The sequence below is a fragment of the Melanerpes formicivorus genome, unplaced genomic scaffold (genome assembly GCF_026170545.1).
Source record: "Melanerpes formicivorus ecotype bairdi unplaced genomic scaffold, bMelFor1.0.p_v2 SCAF_61, whole genome shotgun sequence".
NCBI classification, from domain to species: Eukaryota; Metazoa; Chordata; class Aves; order Piciformes; family Picidae; genus Melanerpes; species Melanerpes formicivorus.
Genome location: NW_027142413.1, coordinates 3,236,344 through 3,255,799, shown reverse-complemented (window position 1 = coordinate 3,255,799; position 19,456 = coordinate 3,236,344). Strand labels below are relative to the sequence as shown.

Here is a 19,456-nt window from a genome sequence, read left to right as displayed (position 1 = left end):
TCTAAATTAGCCCCTTTTTCCCCCTTAATCAAATGCTATAAGGCAGATAGTTAAACTAAATGCCTAGTAGTGTATATGAACTAGGTTGAACAAAATTAATAACTCTGGAGGTTTGACAAACTCTTTTTTTTTTGCTTTTCTTCTACTTACTTTCTAGGAAATGTTCGATGCCACTTTGAAAGACAGAGAATTGAGCTTTCAGTCTGCACCAGGTACAACAATGTTTCTGCACTGGTTAGTCGGAATGGTTTACGTCTTTTATTTTGCATCCTTCATTCTTTTACTGAGAGAGGTAAGTCTCTAAGAACAAGGTTGGTTTGTAACAGAGAAGTTTGCAAGCTGAGCTGTTAGTTAAATTTTTCATGTGTGGGTATTGCTGCAACAGTTCTGTGTGTGTATATTGGATTTCAGCCTTCTGTAAAAAAGGCCACGCTGGTACTTAACTGCAGTGGGAAATCATGGTTTAGAGTATATTTTACTTGGAGATTTTCAGTGTACAGAGCCCTTAAATGTGGGTGTTGCCTACAAATGAGTCTAAATACATCTCAGCTGTTTATTTTCAAATACTGATCAGTCTTAAAACTTGTAATTAATTATTGCTTCTCTGCTTTTCAATGATAATATTCTTTGTTCTAGTTCTGTGCCATCTTGAACCTTGCTCAACAAATACCCCTGTTATGTTTACAATTTACTTCTTGCAGCACTGTTACCTAAAATGAAAAACAATATAAAAATAATTTTCTCTTCTCATATTCCTTCCTATTTCCTGCTTCAGGTATTGAGACCTGGTGTCTTATGGTTTCTCAGGAATTTGAATGATCCAGACTTTAATCCCGTGCAGGAAATGATTCACTTGCCTATTTACAGACATCTCAGGAGGTTTATCTTATCAGTGGTAAGGACTTTTTTCTTTCCAAATAAATTTTTGAGCATTTTTACGTTAATTCTGATGTACATTACTGTATGTTTGAGGAAAAATATTTCAGTCATGAAGGTGATTAGACACTGGAAGAGGTTGTCAACAGAATCTAGGTCTTTTTGAGACACTCAGAACTCAGGATAAGGTTCTGAACAACCTAGTGAGCCAAGTGTGCTCGGAGTACAGGGTTGAAATAGTTGATCTTTACATGTCCCTTCCTAACCAAGTTCTTCTGTGATGTCATCTTCACGCAAAATCACAAGAGATGTTTGTGCATTCAGACATGCTTATTATGAATACTGTAAATCACTTGCTGCACTTAGTTATTGGATTAAACATTGTGCATTCGATTTGGCTTAAGTAGTACAGCAGGGGTAGGATAACTTTCTAGTTAACTTTTGGATTAGATTATGCTCATCCAGCCAGTGTTGTCTATTTTCAGATTATAATGAAAGATTTTGCCTTTTGCTTCTTTGTCTGAAGTTGGCCTAGCATGCAGTGAGGGAAGAGTCGCAGTTTGTCTTAACATAAATGTCGCATCTGCCGTAAAAATTGATACACCAGAAACTATTATTTGACATACTGTACATATACACCGGAAGTGCTTTGAGCAGAAAAAGTTAACAGAAGCATTTTTATTGTATTAGAGAGCCCTTCAGTACACAAAAGGAGCTGACCTGTTCACCCTTCGGAGTATTTTCTCTGTAGATAATCATAATGCTGGCTGAAACTGAGTTGCAGCAAGTGACCCAAATATAAGCAAATATTTTGCTTTGTTAATAAAAGTCCTAGCAATATGTTCTCAGACTGTGGTGAAACTGACAGTTACTTGAACTTAACAGTTTGATTTGCTTAACTAATTAATTCAGAATTTTACTAGCATCATACTAGAATATGAGCCTCAGAATGGTGATTGTTCCCAGCTTACCATTTCAAAAAACAAGTGATGCTTTTCAAGTTGTGTTTCTTTCTCAGTATTTGTAAGAAATTTTTGTAGAACAGACTATTACGTTTCAAGAAGAGTGGGATTTGATTGTTCTTTACGAAGTTAAACACATCTTTTTTGCATTCTTAGTCTCTAGTTGTGTATCTATATTATATATATATATATAATATATACTTTATATATATAAAAACTTGTATGTTAAGAATGTTTAAAATGTACTTAATTTTTCACCTGGTTAATTAAGGAAGCAGGATTCATAGAAACACATGGTTTTCATGCACCTGATCTCCCCAACTAAACTTTGAACCTTCATCTAATTAATAATGTGGAGAAGTGGAAATGGAAAGATCTTCTGAGATGCCTACAGGGCATTTGAAAATTCAGCCACTGGGAAAAGAGAGGAATCCCAAATTAGCAGTGCTAGTGCTGGAGGGTGTGGGAAGAAGGTAGAACTGTGCCACAGTGCATTGTACCTGTAGTGTTTTGTCTGGGATGGAATTAATTTTCATCATTGCTGCCCACGTCCTTCTATGGTTTGTGTTTGTGGCCAAAACAATGTTGCTAACACAGTGGTTTTGGCTGTAACTGAACAGTGCTTGCACAAGTTCAAGGCTTTTCCTTGTCTGCCCTGCTCACTCTTCCAACAAACAATCTGGGAGTTAAGAGGGGAGTGTACCTGGTTCATCTGACTTAAACTGACCTAATAAGTATTCTATACCCTATGAAATTGTGCTCAGCAGTGAAAGCTGAGAGGGAAAGGAGGAGTAAAGGATGGCATTTGTGGTTATGGCATTTGTCTTACTCAGCAGCTGTTAACGCTGTGCTTCTGCTTTCCAGGAGGGCACTAATCATCTGCCTTCTGATGGGAAGCAGTGGCCGAATCCCTCTTTTTGTTTTGCTTGCAAACATAGCATTCACTTTCTCTCTCATTGTCTCAGTCAAGTTTTCTTGCCTTTCTTCTAGTTCCTCTCCATTCAGCCAGTGAAGGGAATGAGTGAGCAGCTGGGTAGACACTTAACTGTTAGCCTGGGCTAACCCTACCACATACAGGAAACATGTCAGGCATAGGAGTGGGAAACTGCATTTGGTTATTTCTGCTATTTGCACTAACTTATTTAACTTCCTTGTTGCAGATTGTCTTTGGATCAATAGTACTGCTCATGCTCTGGCTTCCCATACGCATTATTAAGTATCTCCTGCCTAACTTCCTTCCATATAATGTTATGCTTTACAGGTAAGCATTTAATTCTAAAAAGGTAATTTTTTTAGTCACCCTCTAACTAGAAAAATGTGGCATGGTTTGGTATATTTTGTTTGTTTTCAATTGACTTCATTGTTCTAGAAAAGTAAACAGATAAAGGATGTGGATGCATCATACGATTTGTGAAATAAAAAGCTACTAAGAACAGCTTCTAGGCATTCTTAATTATTTTTGTAATTATTTTTTTTCCATTCTTTCTATGCCTTCAAAACACTTCCTGTTCAGCTTTTGATAGTGGAGTTGTTGCCATGTTTATTTTTCACATTCATTCCTGATTATCGCTGCTTCAGGAATAAAAGAGTATCTCTAACTGCCTATCTTTGTAGTCATAGCATTGTTTCTGTTTCTAAATAATAATTGAAACAGCAATGATAGAAGCAAACAGATTAAATCAGGGACTGTGATTTGCTCCTCTTTATTTACATTTTTCTTACATTGCTTGTACACCTGAACTTGTATATAATGAAAAATATTTGCCAAAACCTATGAATTTTTCCTGTTGGAATCCAAGATAGTTTTTTATTGTGGTGGACTTAATATGGTTCCGTGTAAAAGGTTACTCTCAGAATGTTCTTTGTTTGATTTCCTGCTCTTGCCATTGTTTCTAGTGATGCTCCAGTAAGTGAACTTTCCCTAGAGCTCCTGTTACTTCAGGTGGTGCTTCCAGCTTTGCTAGAACAAGGACATACCCGACAGTGGTTGAAAGGTCTTGTGCGAGCATGGACAGTTTCTGCTGGGTACTTGCTGTAAGTACAGAAAGCCAAAATCAACCACAAGCATTGTGTCCAGCTTAGTCTTTTCCCATGAAAGCAGCATGCTTTCAAGAGAGTTACCCTAACAAGTAACTTTAATAGCTATTTTACAGATAAATGTGGTGAAAAACTTCTGTAGTGATTTCCTAGATCACTATAGGGTTTTTTATTAATTTGTCCATGGTTTTCATAGTGTTTAAGTATGATACAAGAAGAGAATTTCAGAGATGATGATACAAGTGGCTTTTCTTTCTCAACTTCTGCAGCTGTTAAAAACAATTGAAATCTCTTCAGCACTTTTAGTTTAGCAATGTAAAAATGTTTTAATTGTCTGCCAATAGAATATTTGCATGCATCTTGCTACTAAAGCTGAGGAAAACTAACTTCTAATGTTTGTATAGGGTTTTGGGTTTTTTTAATCAGACTCAAATATCTATTCCCCAATGATATATGCAGGAAACAGCAATACTTTTAAAAACAGATTGACTCCTTCTGGGATTGATGTTCTTATAAAACAGGTTATGAACAATTTAAAATCTTATTGAAAGACTTTCCCTGACTTGGTTTAGGTTTGAAGACAGTTGCTTCCAATAAAACTTATAGCAGTAAGGTAAAAGCCATCAACTGAGCTGCCTGCTTACACAAACAGAAATAATGATTCAGTTTTTCTTTTATGTGCACAACTTTAATACCAGATATTGTTTTTAAAGCAGTCAAACATGTAAGTGATCTTTGTGGCTATATTCCCACTGTTCTAATCTGCATCCACATTAGGATTTTTCTTGTGTTTAGGATGTATTATCAGAAAATAGTTTACTTCACTATATCAAGATTCTGTCAATATTTACTGTAAGTACTTAGTCTGATTAGGCCTGTCTTCTGTAAGATTGTTTTTAATATCAAACAGAACAAAAATGGAATTTTTGTTGTTAACAGGGATCTCCATTCTTACTTACTTGGTGACCAGGAAGAGAATGAAAACAATGCAAACCAGCAGCCTAACAACCAGCATGCTCGCAATAATAATGCCATTCCAGTAGTGGGAGAAGGTCTTCATGCAGCCCATCAAGCCATACTTCAACAAGGAGGACCTGTGGGTTTCCAGCCTTACCGCAGGCCTTTAAAATTCCCACTTAGGGTATGTATTCCCAACGTGTTAGGGGAAAAGGGAAACACATCTGAAAAATGGGCATCTTTTTTTTTGTGAGGGAGATTTGACCCACACACTGAAGAGTCAAGTGATGGATCATGTTGGGTTTGTTTTGTAGTTTGCATCTGTTTTTAAAAACAGACTTTCAGACTTACTCCTACATAGAGTCTTTTCTCACTCTGTCACCTACAACCTTCAATTACCATTCTATTCTTAGATCTTGTATATGCTGTGTATTATGTATTGTCACGTCTTTTTGCCTGTTGGATAGTAATGGAGAGAAATGCACTACCTCCCAGCAAACGTGTGGTTCAGTAGTGTCTCTAACAAGGCACAGATTTCAAGAGGGCATACTTCTGCCTTCTAGCTGAAGTGTGTTTTAAACTTTTTTTGTTGTGTTAAGAAATTAAATTGAGACTTTCTGGCACACCTATACTAAACGTAGAGAGGAGTTATAATACCTGAAAGATACAAACCCGTACTACTAGTAATGAAGTGTTGTTGGCAAATGCTGAAGTTTGTAGAATAGTATATACATCAAACTAGGTAAGCTGTTTTGTTGTTCCTACAACTTGGAGTTAATCAAATATAAACTTAAACACAGCTCATTTACAGTGGTATCAGGTGTAGCTTAAGAATGGTAGTAAAGGCTAAAGTTGGGTGTAGGTTTGCTTCTGAAATTTCCTTAAAATGCTTAAAATACAGCAGAATTTTCATAACAAAGTACACAGAAAAGTGATTTTTTTCCCTAGAAATCTCAGAACAGAAAGCAAATTTGAATGTATTTTAGGCTTTCACAACTATTGAACTTCTGAGTGTTTGAAGTTGGGGCTTTTGGAGGAGGGTGGGGAGTGGAGTTTCCCTCCACTACTGCTTTTACCCTTTAAAATGGCTTTCTACAAGGATTTTTGTCCTTCAGCGTTGTTGTAGAGGCAACAGCGGAAGTAGCTCAGAGATGATAGGCTAGAAAAGCAGAATGAATTTGCCCATCTCATAGCAACTGCTGCTACCTCAGTTTGGTCATAACAGGAAGTCAAAGCGTACTCTGAGACCAATTCAGTCTAGCATAAATATGCCCTTACTGCTGAAAGGAGCGGTGCCAGTTTTCTTTCCATGGTAACTGCTGCTCCTTTTTTCCCTTTTTAGCATGAATACCTGTGCTAGAACAGACAGTAAGCTGGAACAGGAAACTGATCTAGCTGAAAACTGAGGTAATATGCAGAAAACATTATCTGAGCATTTGAAAGTTCAGATAAGACTTTATAGTATTCTTTTAAAAGCAGATATTATACTTGTGACATTTTCACTTGGACTGAGTCAAGTTCATATGAAGTGGGGATGACAGGTTAGTTGAAATCAGTTCCCTGTTTGCTATGAAGGTAATGACAAGTGGAATCTCTTTTCCCATGACCTGGGAATATATAACAGCTGTAATGTGGACATGCTGCTTTCAAGGAACTGGTGTGTTAAACAAGGGGCTCGTTAAATCCTTTCTAGAACTACCTTTGCATGGGTTATTTTCATTCATGGATGCTTCTGGATAAGAATATGTCAGCAACGGAGAATGGAGTCAGTACGAACAACCAATATGATCTAGTATTGTTCCTTTATTAAGGAAACCTCTACAGCTTATATAGACTTGGAGAGCATTGTTGGCATAGCTTCATTGGTTCCCCACGAATGGCCACACATTGTACTATTATAGATCATTGGTCAAACTACTAATAACACGTGAGGTGGTTGATGCAGGTGTGCGTCCTGTTATTCCCAGATAACTCTGTGTTTATAGCTACCAGTGCCCTGCTTTAGTTACATGCTGCAGGCACAGCACTGTTTTGCTAAACTGCTAGCTACTTCTGCACTTATGCTGAGCATGGCCTACCATCATGTCAGGCTCTAAGTTTATACTGCCAGGTTGCTCACACCGCTTATTGCTACCATTGCCACAAGAATATGCGCTGGCATAGTGCCCTTCTCTCAAACCGTTGCGTACTCTAAGATCACAGTAATTTGAGGTGCTGACCTTGAACTGGTGATAAGCAGTTTGATATTCAGCTGGTCTAATTACTTTTGTCTGGACATTTTAAATTGGGGGTTTTTGAGGGGTTGTTTGGTTGTGTTTTTTTAGAGAATGTAGACATAAAAACACATTTAACTGAATTTCCTTCAATTGTTTTCATCAAGAGATGACAAGCACTTGCACAATCTCAAACACATGATATCTCACTGGTATGATTCTGTCCCTGCTTCCACTTGTTTGAAATATGTAAATGAGTCAGGATTACTGTAGGTGCTTCATTTGTGATTTGTGGTACACTGACCTTGGTTCTACTTGGTTAAGTTCATTGTATGAAAAATGTGTCTTCTGCCCAGTCTTCCATTATGGAACAACACTGTATTTTAATTCCTTTCTCAACTGGGATTTTAAGTGGGGAGGGTCAAAAAGGTAGCATCTGATATTTTCTATGCTTGCTTAGTTATATTAACCAAGTTGGAAGAACATTGAAATACAGATTGAGCAAGCAATAAAAACTATTTGTAACCAAAACAACATAAAGGATCAAACACGTAAAAGAATGTTGCTGGTTTTTTAAGTACATACATACATAGATGCGGGGGTGACCTTTGGAGTTCCCTTCCACCCCAGACCATTCTGTGATTCTATGAATCTCAAAAAGAATTGATGTTTAAATTATTCTACATAAAAGCCAATCATCTATTTGATCAGGCAGTCTAGATTATTCTTCCAGCTCATTTCTTTTGTAAACAAATGTTCTTTTGCCTAGCCCTCCCAAAGCCTCTCCAGATCAAATGCTAGTGTTGTAGAATTTGCATGCAATCACCTTGTCTTCTTTTAGCCTTCCTTTCATAATCCGAAGTTGACAACAGAGCCTGCAAACAGTCTGGCAAGATTTCTTCCCAGGATTTTTAGATTTTATTACTTTATCATTGATCCTTTTTAAAAAACCCTAGCCAATTAAAACCATTTATTACTACTACTCACACAATTGGTATGTTTTTTCTTAAATCCCTTTTGGCTTGAGCTACTGTAGTTTGAATTTCTCCCACCAGAATTCAGTCATTTTTCTGTTTGGCTTTTTTTTTCTTTTTCTCATATCTGGATTTATTTCCAACTTCTGGAATTATTTTCTGCAAGCCATTTTTATTTTACTGTAACAATTCTGACAACTTTGGGGGTAACTTTTTTTGTAATCTTACTGGATTGTAATTTTATTGGCGTGAGTTTATGTCAAGCCTTCACTCTTGTATATCTAAATGCATCTCCTGTGAGCATTTTTCCTTTTGACTACCATTTTCAATATTTATTTAATACATGTCCTCATTGTAGCCCATTTGCCATTTTGGAATAATGTTGTGGATTTTTGGAGAGAGAAGAGCTGTCCTTGTAAGGTTTGAGTCTGCATATATTATGGTCCCTGTCAGTGCTGCTTCTGTGATACAAGTGACTAGCAGCCTGTGTATTGTTTAGGTCAAAGCAAGTCAGCCATGCATTCTGCACTGTTGAGAAGTTTCTTTTGTCCAGTTGTCAGCTACTGTGTTTCTCTTCTTTCTGTCATTTGGGGTCTCTAACCCCAAAGAAGGTATACTGTGTGAAAAAGGGTATGTGGCTGTCACCTGGCATGTAACTGGGTGTTGTGGAATCATATCACTTCCTGCAGGATAACATCTACAAAACCACAAGGTTTTCCTTTCTGTAAGCAGTGATGAAGATCCTAACTTAGAGATGAGACTTATCTACATGGTCTCCATATGTCTCATCAAGGAAAATGTGTTACAGATTCCACTTTTTCTCAGAAGTCTGCTGTATTAAGGTGTGCGTTTTCCCATAGTTAGCTTGCTTGTTTTGTGGCTGTGATGATTAGTGAAGCAGACCTTCGTGGTATGTAACGCTTGAGACCGTTCAAATATTTAAAGAAGTCAAGTACCTGAGAATTTTCTCAGGAGATGTAAATCTGACTAAGGAGTCACCGGCCTAGCTGTCAGCTGCTGGCCTCATAAACCTGAGGACATCTGGAAGAACTTTCTTAGCAAGGTTTTCCTAACTCTAAAACCACTGTCTTGTTTATCTGAGATGCAGAGCTAGTAACCATTCAGGGTTTTTTTTTTAACCTTACATAACAACAACTTCATTCTAGGTTCAAATGTTAGTTTTTACTGTTGTGGCAACTGATCTGAAATCTTTCAAGACATACACAACACCACAGGTGTGCTGCATGTGCTTTGGAGGGGTCTGTTATCACTGATTTATTCAGTTAGTATTTGAACACTCTGGCTTAGCTGCTTTTCTGGGATACATTTTTTGTTTATTTGTTTTGTTGCTTGTTTGTGTTTTTGTTGGGCTGTGGTTTTTTGCTTTGCATAAGTGATTTGCTTTAAACCGTTTTTCTTCCTGTTTTTCTTTCAGATATTTCTTTTGATTGTTTTCATGTGCATAACATTACTGATCGCTAGTCTTATCTGCCTTACCTTACCAGGTAAGTCTATTGTAAAGCTGCAATAGAAAACCAGCCCAGCATGGAACTATGCTCAGCAAGGACAGATGTTCTGAAAATATTGTTTAAAGTTAACAGGAAAAACATGCGTAACTGTGTCGTTTTTAAGGTTATCAGGTAATTCCAATTCTAGATTATAATAATTGTATTGAAATGACAGACATTGACTTTTCATTTTTGTTACAGAATATTTTTCTTTTAAGGGGAAGTGCTAAGAAAATCACTGTAGTAGAATTGAGAGGAAATAAGAATTGAAACTCTTGCACCTGCTTTACCATTCAGAGAAGGAAAATATATAGGTTGTTACCAGGTCTCTTACAGTAGAGACATTAAATATTCTGAAAGTCTCTTTGCAACAGGTCACTAGGAGACCTTCAAGTAACATGCATTCTGCTTCCCAAATGTACAAGTACTTCAACCAAAGCAAAAGCACTGTTTAGAGTTTTAAAAACAGTTTGAAATGGAGACATGTAAACCTATTTGAATTTTATAACCTGGATACTGTAGTATCATGGTAGTTTTACCTCCTTGCACTGATGATCCTAAAGACAGTAATGTGGTGAGATCAATTTTGAATATTGGGATGGTTTTAATAGTAGTACATAAAATAATCCTTTTATAATACTAGTGAATGGAAAGTATTAAAAAATATGAAATGTAGCAAATGAGTCTCCCATTTTTTGTAGCAGAGTTCCAGAAAAACCCTATCAATAAGCCTCACAAAATTATGAAGTGCTGAAATAAGCCAAAGACTGCTCATGAGATTTGAGTTTAAGCTTATGCACTAATCCATTATTGCCTTTGCTATTATGATTAGTGTTTAGGCTCTGAATAGTGCAGTATTCAGTGCTTTGTTTTGCTGTAGTTCAGATCACATTGCAGGTGTGATGAAATTTGAGGGAGAAATTAATAATTGTACCTATATTTGGCATCATCTATGTAACTATTTGCATAGTGCTTCACACATTTGTGCCTTACGGGTGTAGAATCAAAACACTGGTTTATGCTGAATGCTATTTGTGCATTGATATTTAAAAATACATTTGAGTATTTTTTAATAGGCATCCTTCTTAATATATCAAAAAGCATTACTCTATTTAACAGTGTTTGTTTTTTCAGTATTTGCTGGCCGATGGTTAATGTCATTTTGGACGGGGGCTGCCAAAATCCATGAACTGTACACGGCTGCTTGCGGTCTTTATGTCTGCTGGCTAACTATCCGGGCAGTGACAGTGCTTGTTGCCTGGATGCCACAGGGTCGCAGAGTGATTTTTCAGAAAGTCAAAGAATGGTCTCTCATGGTGAGTCCTGCAAAAAACAATTGTACCAAATTAGCAACAAAGTAGCTAACAAAGCTGCTTGTTTCAATTTGCTTGCAGATTTTACTCTGTATGAATACTACTTTTTCCTTTTCAGACCATTTCAAAGCTTTCACAGCTTATATTACGATAGCATGGGCCAACTGGTTTTGGAAGCGATTTGGCACAATGTTAAGCAATCAGTGTAAATAGATTAGATTTGCATATACATGTTTACATATGTATGCATGTTTTCTTCCTTTAAAAGCGAATATGTTGCATTGTATTATCCCCACGTCATGTGTCCTCAAATACATTTGTTTTCACATATAACTGGAAACTTAACTATTACTCATTTAGCAACTTGACATTGTCAGATAAGCTAGTAAAGCTGATCGATGATGATGAATGTCTCTCTACAAAGTAGCCAGACCATTAAGACCATTATGTTGTTCAAATTAATTCTTCAAAAGAAAATCCCCTTTTCTAGTACAGTGACTTCAGATTCTCACCATGGCAACTAAGTTATGTCTCACCTTTCTATCTTAGTTTTGGTTTTGAGGATGTCTGTAATAGATTTTTTGCTGAAGTAGTGATTCTAAATGTTCATAGGAAAAATGGTATCTTGTGACAGACATGTTTATGTGCTTACTGTAGTGTTACAGACATAAGAGCAGTGTTTCATGTATTGCCATGTTTCCCAAATACCCATCATTTTTAGGAAATTTTAAGCTTAAGACAATTCATGCTATTTTCTGGAGGTTATGTGGAACATGACCCAGTCTTAACAACTTTTATTGCAAAACTGTGTGTAATGAAAGTTCTTTCTAGGTGTGTGTATATGTATATTTAATTAAAGGTCTGAGGTGTTTTGGTTTTTTTTCCTCCAGCGTTTTATTTTATGTAACTTGTTACAGTTTGAAATTAAAACAAAGAATCCTCTGAGAAATGTATTAATTAGATTGTTTGTGGTTTTAGATAATGAAGACATTAATAGTGGCTATACTGCTAGCAGGCGTCGTCCCACTTTTGCTCGGTCTTCTGTTTGAACTGGTCATCGTTGCACCTTTGAGAGTTCCTTTGGATCAAACACCTCTGTTCTATCCTTGGCAGGTCAGTTGCTCTGCTGCCATTGACGTATTTCTTTACTTAGAAGTAAGGAGTACGTGTTCTTGTTTCATAATAATTTGGTGTTTCAGAGGATACTTGCAGAGTATTTTTATGTGTCAGAGAAAAGACAGCTAGTTTGCATGTAAGGACTGTGAATGAAAATTAACCAAAGAGCTGCGCACAGGCATTTTGAGTATGAAAAGATTAACTTTAGGGGTGACATCAGAGTATCTTTGCTTTTCAGTGATTAGATAGATAACTTGTTTAGTAGCATCATTGTAAAGTTATGTACATAAGTTTGTATAGCTGTGTGTACATATGCACAGACATAAATATTCTGTCTGACCTTTCTGGAAAGCTTTCTGCCTGCAGTACTGCAGCAAGAGGTTCAGTTGATCCTTTTTTCCATATGATGTTTCAATTGAATGATGCTACACATTGAGTAGATGTTTTTTAATATGCTTTAGGATCGTTTTAGGTTGAGATGTCAGACCATTAATACAATATATTGAGGTAGTAGTGTTTAGGTTTTCATTAGTCAAGTCTCACAGGTTAACGGAGTGCCAGCTTTTTTCCTGTGATTTGGTGGAAGAAATGAAGGCAGAGTGGCCTGAGTGAGAAATGCTGGCATATCACTTATATCAAATTGTGAAAGAACTTGTAACTCAAGAAAACCATGACTGGGAAAATCTGGAATGTGTGTTACTAAATAACAAAGTGTTCAGAGGTAGAGATTTTTTTTCTGAAGTGCCCACAAACAAGCTCTCATTTACTTTTAGTGTCCACTTGCTTGAAAGCTATTATACAAAGGAGAATTTGACTGCTAATTTAATTCTTCCATGGCTTTATAATACAAGCATACTTTGGAGCTGTCTAACTAAATGACTAGTAAGGCAGGACATCATATGATTGCAGTGGTAAATGATCATGTTTTCAAAACAGTTTTGGAAAGAGCTGCTAATGCGAAAAATGTTAGTTCTTTAAAAGTTTGGAATTAAATACACAAAAGAGTAATTTTGGGTGGTAGAGCTTTTTCAAAATATCAGATTAGAGGGATTTGAGACTTGTTTTCAATTAACAAGGAGCTATTGAACTTGAGAGTAACTTCCATTTGTCACAAAAGCAGATGTTATACAAAGGTTAGATGCTTGAAGCAACTTTAACACTGACTTCTGACTACTTAAATTTTAGAATGTATCTGGGGCAGTAGGCATTAATACAAGCTGAGGTTTTCAAATTGAAAATATTTGCAAAGCAGTTCAAGAAAAGTAATACTACTAGTCCTGTAACTGTTTATTCTGCATTGCCATCCTATACTTTGATTCTGGTTTTGATGGGTTTCATTGAAGAAACTTACAACCAACTTTCAACAATTGACATTTAAAAGAAGAAAAAAAGTCCCTTGTTTCCTGACTTGTGTGAGCATCTTTGTGTCTTGCTTCTCCTCTTTTTTTAAAGGAATCAAAATAATGTACTTCTAGGTAAATGTTACCAGTGTTAGTTACTTGGTACCAGAATATTTATCTCTTGCTTTCTTGTTTTCAGTAATGTAATGTTTGTATTTGTATTTGCCTTTGGTTTAATGGTAGTACCTAATTCTCATGGTACCAGGGAGCCGATTGTTTTACAAATGTCAGTCAAGACTGAGAGCTTTTTCTTTGGTGCTTACAGGTGTCACCTCTTTTAAACAATGTCCCAGAGTAATTATCTTTTCACTTACAAGTAATATTAACAAGTTGCTCTAAAAGCTTTTGGTCAAACTGTTTAAAAATGTGTATATGCTAATGATATGGTTTTTTAAAATCAGGACTGGGCTCTTGGAGTTCTGCATGCCAAAATAATTGCTGCCATAACACTGATGGGTCCCCAGTGGTGGCTGAAAACTGTTATTGAACAGGTAGGGAAAATTGTCCATATGAATTATCTGTATAATAAATTTTGAAATTCTTTTGAATGTGACTCAGAAAATGGAGTTACTGTTGCAGAGATGGAGTAATTTAATTGAAACTCAACTAGTATAGCCTAAACCATTAACGTGTGCTTAACAATAAAACAAAAACAACCTTCAGATCTGAAATTAAAACATGTTAGGTATATGCAATTTGATTAGGTTTGTATCAAACTGAGAAATACCATTATTTCTTCAGATGAAATCATACGTGTCCGAATACACCACTCAAGAACAGAGACTTTCTGCCCTCTCCACAGCTGTAGAGGTTACTCATTGATGAGTGCATATAGAAGATGCCATTTCCCTTCCCCTTTTTCTGTGAGCAGTTTTGTCATATGGTCTGTTGCTTTCTGTGGTGGAAGTAGTTTTTGTCTTGATTATAACCTTTAATTTCTGCACCTGTTACCTCAATGAAGTATCTCAACTTTTCAGTCCTGCACTGTACATAATATCTGACCTCTGTACATAAAGTGCCTCTCTTGATTAAATATAGCACCCAGCCCCATTTATTACACCATTTTCTGATCTCTTTGTGTCACAGCGGAGGTACATAGTCTTAGTTCTGTGACTACATACATTTTGATGCATACCATTGCTCTTCCTGCCAGTTCAGATGGTCTCTGTGGCCCTGACCCATCAACTCTCCTGAGCCATCCTTAGAAATGGTTGCATCCAGGCTGTGGGACAGAGGCCATCGTGTAGCTGTATGTGGTAGCCATTTGAAAATTGTGAGCTTTCCCATGACTGATCTAGTCATGTTGAGACCTTAGCTCCTGTTACTAGCTGCAGAAACTCAAGAATTGTGGAGGTCCTGTCTTCAGGCAGAGACTCCATATGCAGAAGCTGTGGTCTGCCCAGCCAAGTACAAAGTAAGATTCTGTTTTCTGCCTGTGTTATCAAATGTAATAGGGTCTCTCTGTTAGCCTACACAGGATCCTCTTTCAGCAAGGTGACAACACAAAGTGATCCCAACTCACCCACAAAACGGCCAGCCACAGCTCTGATGATGTTTCAGCTGGCCTATTCCACTTCCACAAGTCACAACACTCTTCTAGATTATATTGCTTTCCTGGACACTATTTAAATTACTTCCTGGAGCCCTCATGATGTAGATGGGTGCAGTTTTTCTTTCTTTGACTGCGATCATCATCGTTTTCTTCCAGTTAGGAATGCCTGTGTCCTTTCAGGAGGAGAATTACGTAGACCCTTGTCATTTTTGCTCTAAGCAGAATACATGGCTTTCCTGATTGATCTATTCTATTTCTAATGTGTTCTCCTTAGGTGTATGCAAATGGGATTCGTAACATTGATTTACACTTCATAATTCATAAGCTGGCGGCCCCTGTAATCTCTGTTCTGTTACTTTCCCTGTGCGTACCGTACATCATCGCTTCCGGTGTTGTACCTTTATTAGGTATGTATATGTTAGAATAAATGTTGATCCTCTCACGGTTTAGAGCAATATAAATGTCTGTGGAAATAAGATTTCAAGCTTTTCACTATTTTTTAAAAATACTAACAAAACCCCACTGTTCTGCCAGCAAGTGTAAATGCTTGAGAGTTGCTGTGTCTTAAATGTTCGGGGGTTTCAAAGAAATGCAATACGTCACTCTGACTGGCTTTCTAATAAACTACATGCAGAATACTTCAAGAATAGGGACTGCATAATATCTAACAGTCTTGTAGGTGTCTAGCTAGTTTGGGAAAGGGATCATAAAATCATTTCCTCTTTGGACAGTCAGCCTTTAATTTTAGTCTCCTTTGAGAAGCTGAACCACAGACATATTTGCTGGCTTAGCTTGGAACGGGTGAAATACTGGGTTCGTTTTAAGTTTTTCATGCAATATTAAATTGTAAATGCAGTTTATTTTTTTGGACTTTACTGTCCCCTCATAATTGAGGAAAATTAATTTTATTAGAAGCTGAATATACTAGAAGCTTTTTCATCCAGAGCTGTCTTTTGCCAATTAGTTTTGACGTTAACATGATGTTCCAGAGGTCCCATTTTATTCTTCAGTCTCTCACTTGAGAGCAGCCTTCTGTAGTGTCAACTTTTTTCTGATACAAGGCATAGTTTCATAGCAGAGCTGATAAGCCAAGGTTTTTTTTACTGTGTGTTTTCACTGTGTTGATGGAAGCTTTTGGCTTTAATGCATCAGATTGAAAAGAGCATCTGTCATGTCATACCTGTGAGATAAATGGATGTGTTATTTCGTAGCCCTTCCACTGATGCTGCAGCATAACAAAAAGTATAGAAGCAGGTATGGAAGCAGAAATGATTGAACTGCTTTCACAATGTTAGCTTATATGAGGGTTGTCTTGTTTTGTAGGAGTTACTGCTGAAATGCAGAACCTAGTTCAGAGACGAATTTATCCTTTTCTGCTTATGGTGGTGGTTTTGATGGGAATTCTCTCCTTCCAAGTCCGCCAGTTCAAGCGCCTTTATGAACACATTAAAAATGACAAGTGAGTATTTTTTTCCCCTTTCAAATTGTGATACCTTCAGGCTGAATTCAAGCATTGTAGATACTTGGGTTGAAAGGGATTTTCAAAATCTTCTCTGAGGAAGAGCAGACCTGTTCTTGGCAAATGTTTTGTCTGTCATTCACCTAGGTAAACACAGGAGTAAACTGTATTTATAAATGGAAGACTCGCCCCTATGGGTGGTAAAACAAATTAATTTGTCTTCCCCTCTGTAGTCTTGCAGGACAAGTGAATGTAATGATTAGGGCATATCTAAAAGTAAAATCGTGTCTCAGTATGCTGTTTATGAAACCATTTCTCCAACTTTTTCTGCATATCTCTGTTTCTTACTCATTCTAGTCATTAGTACAATTAACCTGTTAAGGAACTTACAGTTGATTTGGTAGTTCGTCCTTAGGAAACTTTGTACTGTTTTCTGATGTTTTCACTGGTATTGCTCTGTGTTACTCAGATGTTTTTTTCTGGTTATCCCGCTTAGTTTCTAAGGGGATTTTGAGTTATCCTTCTTTTATTGGTTTGTGTTATCTTAATTATGGTATGTGTTGGTTTTTTAGAAAAAAACAAGCTTTGGACCCCAGCAACTAGGCTTCCTAGGCTGGTTCTGAATTGAGAAACCGCTTGTTGTGTTCGTTTCCTGAGTTACCCCAGAACAGTTTCGCTTCCCACTGACCGCAAAAGCAGCCAAACCTAAAATGAACTCTTCTGAATCTTAAATGCTAGGAAATTACAAATAGATCATTTGGTGTAAATGTGACATTTATACAGTCAGAGAGTAAGAATTGTATCTAAACAAACTCTGGGCAAATCAGTTTATATTTTAACACCTTTTATTTGATCAGCTGATTTAAATCCTGTTCCCCACCTGCCTTTGCAATAGGTCCTGTAATACTTGACCTACTGTAGTATGTATAGCTGGTATCAGTATATACAAATGGGGTTTGAGCTAACCATTACTGTCTTCCACCAAGAACGCATATTGATTTTTAACTTACATTAGTGTTTCAGGTTGCTTGTGTTAAGGCATGTAAACAATTTGCACACAAAGATGTGAAAATAATCTAAGTGAAAACTGCTTTAATATTAAATGAACTTGTTAAATGCTATACCCTTACTTGTAGACAACTTGTACAGCTTCAGTTAATGATCTTATTTTAGGAAGTAAGCAAACATAGTCATGCTAGCCTGTGGAGATTCATGGTTTAGAAATACACTGAAGTAAGTCTTTCATGTAACAAATTTCAGAAATATATACAATATCTGGTGACATTATAGATTGCACAAAAAATGTGATGGTTGGTTGGTTATGGTACCATGAGGAAAGGAGCAGTGGTGAAAGTTTCTAAGGGAAATGACAAGTTTCAGGGGAAGAAATCCTGTGGCTACATGTACAACCAGCGTACAGATAGGAAGCATATGGATAGGAAATGACAGGTTACAGGGGAAGAAATCCTAGGTATACATGGCCACATGTAGAACCAGCGTATGGTTAGGAAGCAGGGGAAGGAATTTAGATGTCAAGAAGCAGGAGTCTGAAACTGTGGTATAGAGGAGGTAAGAAATAATGTGGAAAGTGAAAAAACTGCTAAGCTCATGAAATGTTGAAACAGATACAAAGGAATCTTGCACCCCTTAAGCCTGGCAGAGTTGGGATATTTTCTCCCCCTTTTAAGAAAGATGGAGCTGCTACAAAGTTCTTTCTTTACAGTACTACTTTTTCAAACCAGGATGGTTTTCATACAGTATATTAGCAGAGCTGATCAGGTGTTCAAGTGGCAGTGTTTCAGACACTGTGAAGATCCTCTTAAATGTATGATTCAGCAAAGAGGCTGGATATACAAATAATGCAGGCACACTATCTATCTCTATATATATATATGTTTATATATATATTTTTTTCATATCTTCATTCAAATTGTATATGTCTGAATTGTATTATTACCTAAGTTAAATGCAAGCCCGTAATGCCTGTATTTCATTATGAAATGCATTCCCTTTGAGGAAAAAAGATGAGGATGGCTGAAGACCATTAAGAGGAGAAGGATCACTTGTAGAATAACTGCCATCAAAATCAGAAAACTACTGAAGCAAAGGTGATAGAGTGGATTTGTTACAGTATCACATTATAACTAAGGTTGGAAGAGACCTCGAGGATCATCGAGTCCAACCTATCAACACAGACCCCATGACTAGACCATGGCATCAAGTGCCACGTCCAATCTCCTCTTGAACGCCTGCAGGGACGGAATTGTATGAACTTTTGTTAATTTCTCACTCTTTTTACTGTAATTTTACAGGTACCTTGTTGGGCAACGACTTGTGAATTACGAACGAAAATCTGGTAAACAAGGCACATCAACAGCTCCACCTCAGTCTTCACAAGAATAAATGGTCGTACTAAACATCTTGACCTTCCCTTTGCCTTTACATGTCTTTTTTTCACAGACTTTTCTTGTCTTTGGATATCTCTCTCAATAATACCCTCAGCAGTGTTTTGGCTTCTGTTAGTAGTATGCAGGTAGCAGTTAAGGCTCTGCTCCTTATCTGCATTTTCTGATGTTATCAACGCTGTCTGAGGTCTGTACATGTGTAAATAGGAGTCTCCTGGCACCCTAAAACGTTGGATTAAAAAGAATGTGCATTGTACATCTTTTTAAAAGTATATTAATTTATTAAATCTAGTTGTCACTTTATTTTGGACTGCTGTTCTGTCGACAACGTGCCACCAAGCAATAGTGTGAAGAGGCAAGATGTTTTTATAACATTTGGAGCTTACCTTACGGTGTTCACAACAGCTCTTACTGTAGTAATGTAGTATGATTTTTCATGACTGGAAAGGCCACACAGGAAATATCAAACGTAGAGAATTGTCTTACAGTCAGCAATGAAGTGGCTGTGGTGAGAACATAATGAACTATGTATCTTGCTGTCAAGTCTTCTTTTTATTACTTTGTATAACACCAAAGCCGTTGTACATTTTTTTTCTATTGCTTGATTGTTTTTCATGTGTCTGAGTTTGTAATATTGTACAGTCGCTGCTAAATCAAAAATACAAATTTCCTCTTCTAAGAATT

At 36.9% G+C, this 19,456-nt stretch overlaps 1 protein-coding gene across 2 annotated transcripts in view; it reads left to right on the top strand.

The window, feature by feature from the left end:
* The window catches only part of MARCHF6 (membrane associated ring-CH-type finger 6), a 47,984-nt gene extending 28,909 nt beyond the window's left edge, over positions 1-19,075 (top strand). For both annotated transcript variants that reach the window (XM_068162010.1, XM_068162009.1), the window contains exons 15-26: positions 158-292; positions 776-895; positions 2,999-3,099; positions 3,735-3,872; positions 4,815-5,016; positions 9,455-9,524; positions 10,662-10,843; positions 11,819-11,953; positions 13,758-13,847; positions 15,183-15,315; positions 16,232-16,367; positions 18,680-19,075. In XM_068162010.1, the coding sequence (XP_068018111.1) occupies positions 158-292; positions 776-895; positions 2,999-3,099; positions 3,735-3,872; positions 4,815-5,016; positions 9,455-9,524; positions 10,662-10,843; positions 11,819-11,953; positions 13,758-13,847; positions 15,183-15,315; positions 16,232-16,367; positions 18,680-18,770 (1,533 nt within the window). In that variant the 3' untranslated portion in view covers positions 18,771-19,075. The remainder of the gene's footprint in view (positions 1-157; positions 293-775; positions 896-2,998; positions 3,100-3,734; positions 3,873-4,814; positions 5,017-9,454; positions 9,525-10,661; positions 10,844-11,818; positions 11,954-13,757; positions 13,848-15,182; positions 15,316-16,231; positions 16,368-18,679) is intronic.
* The last annotated feature ends 381 nt before the right edge of the window (positions 19,076-19,456 follow it).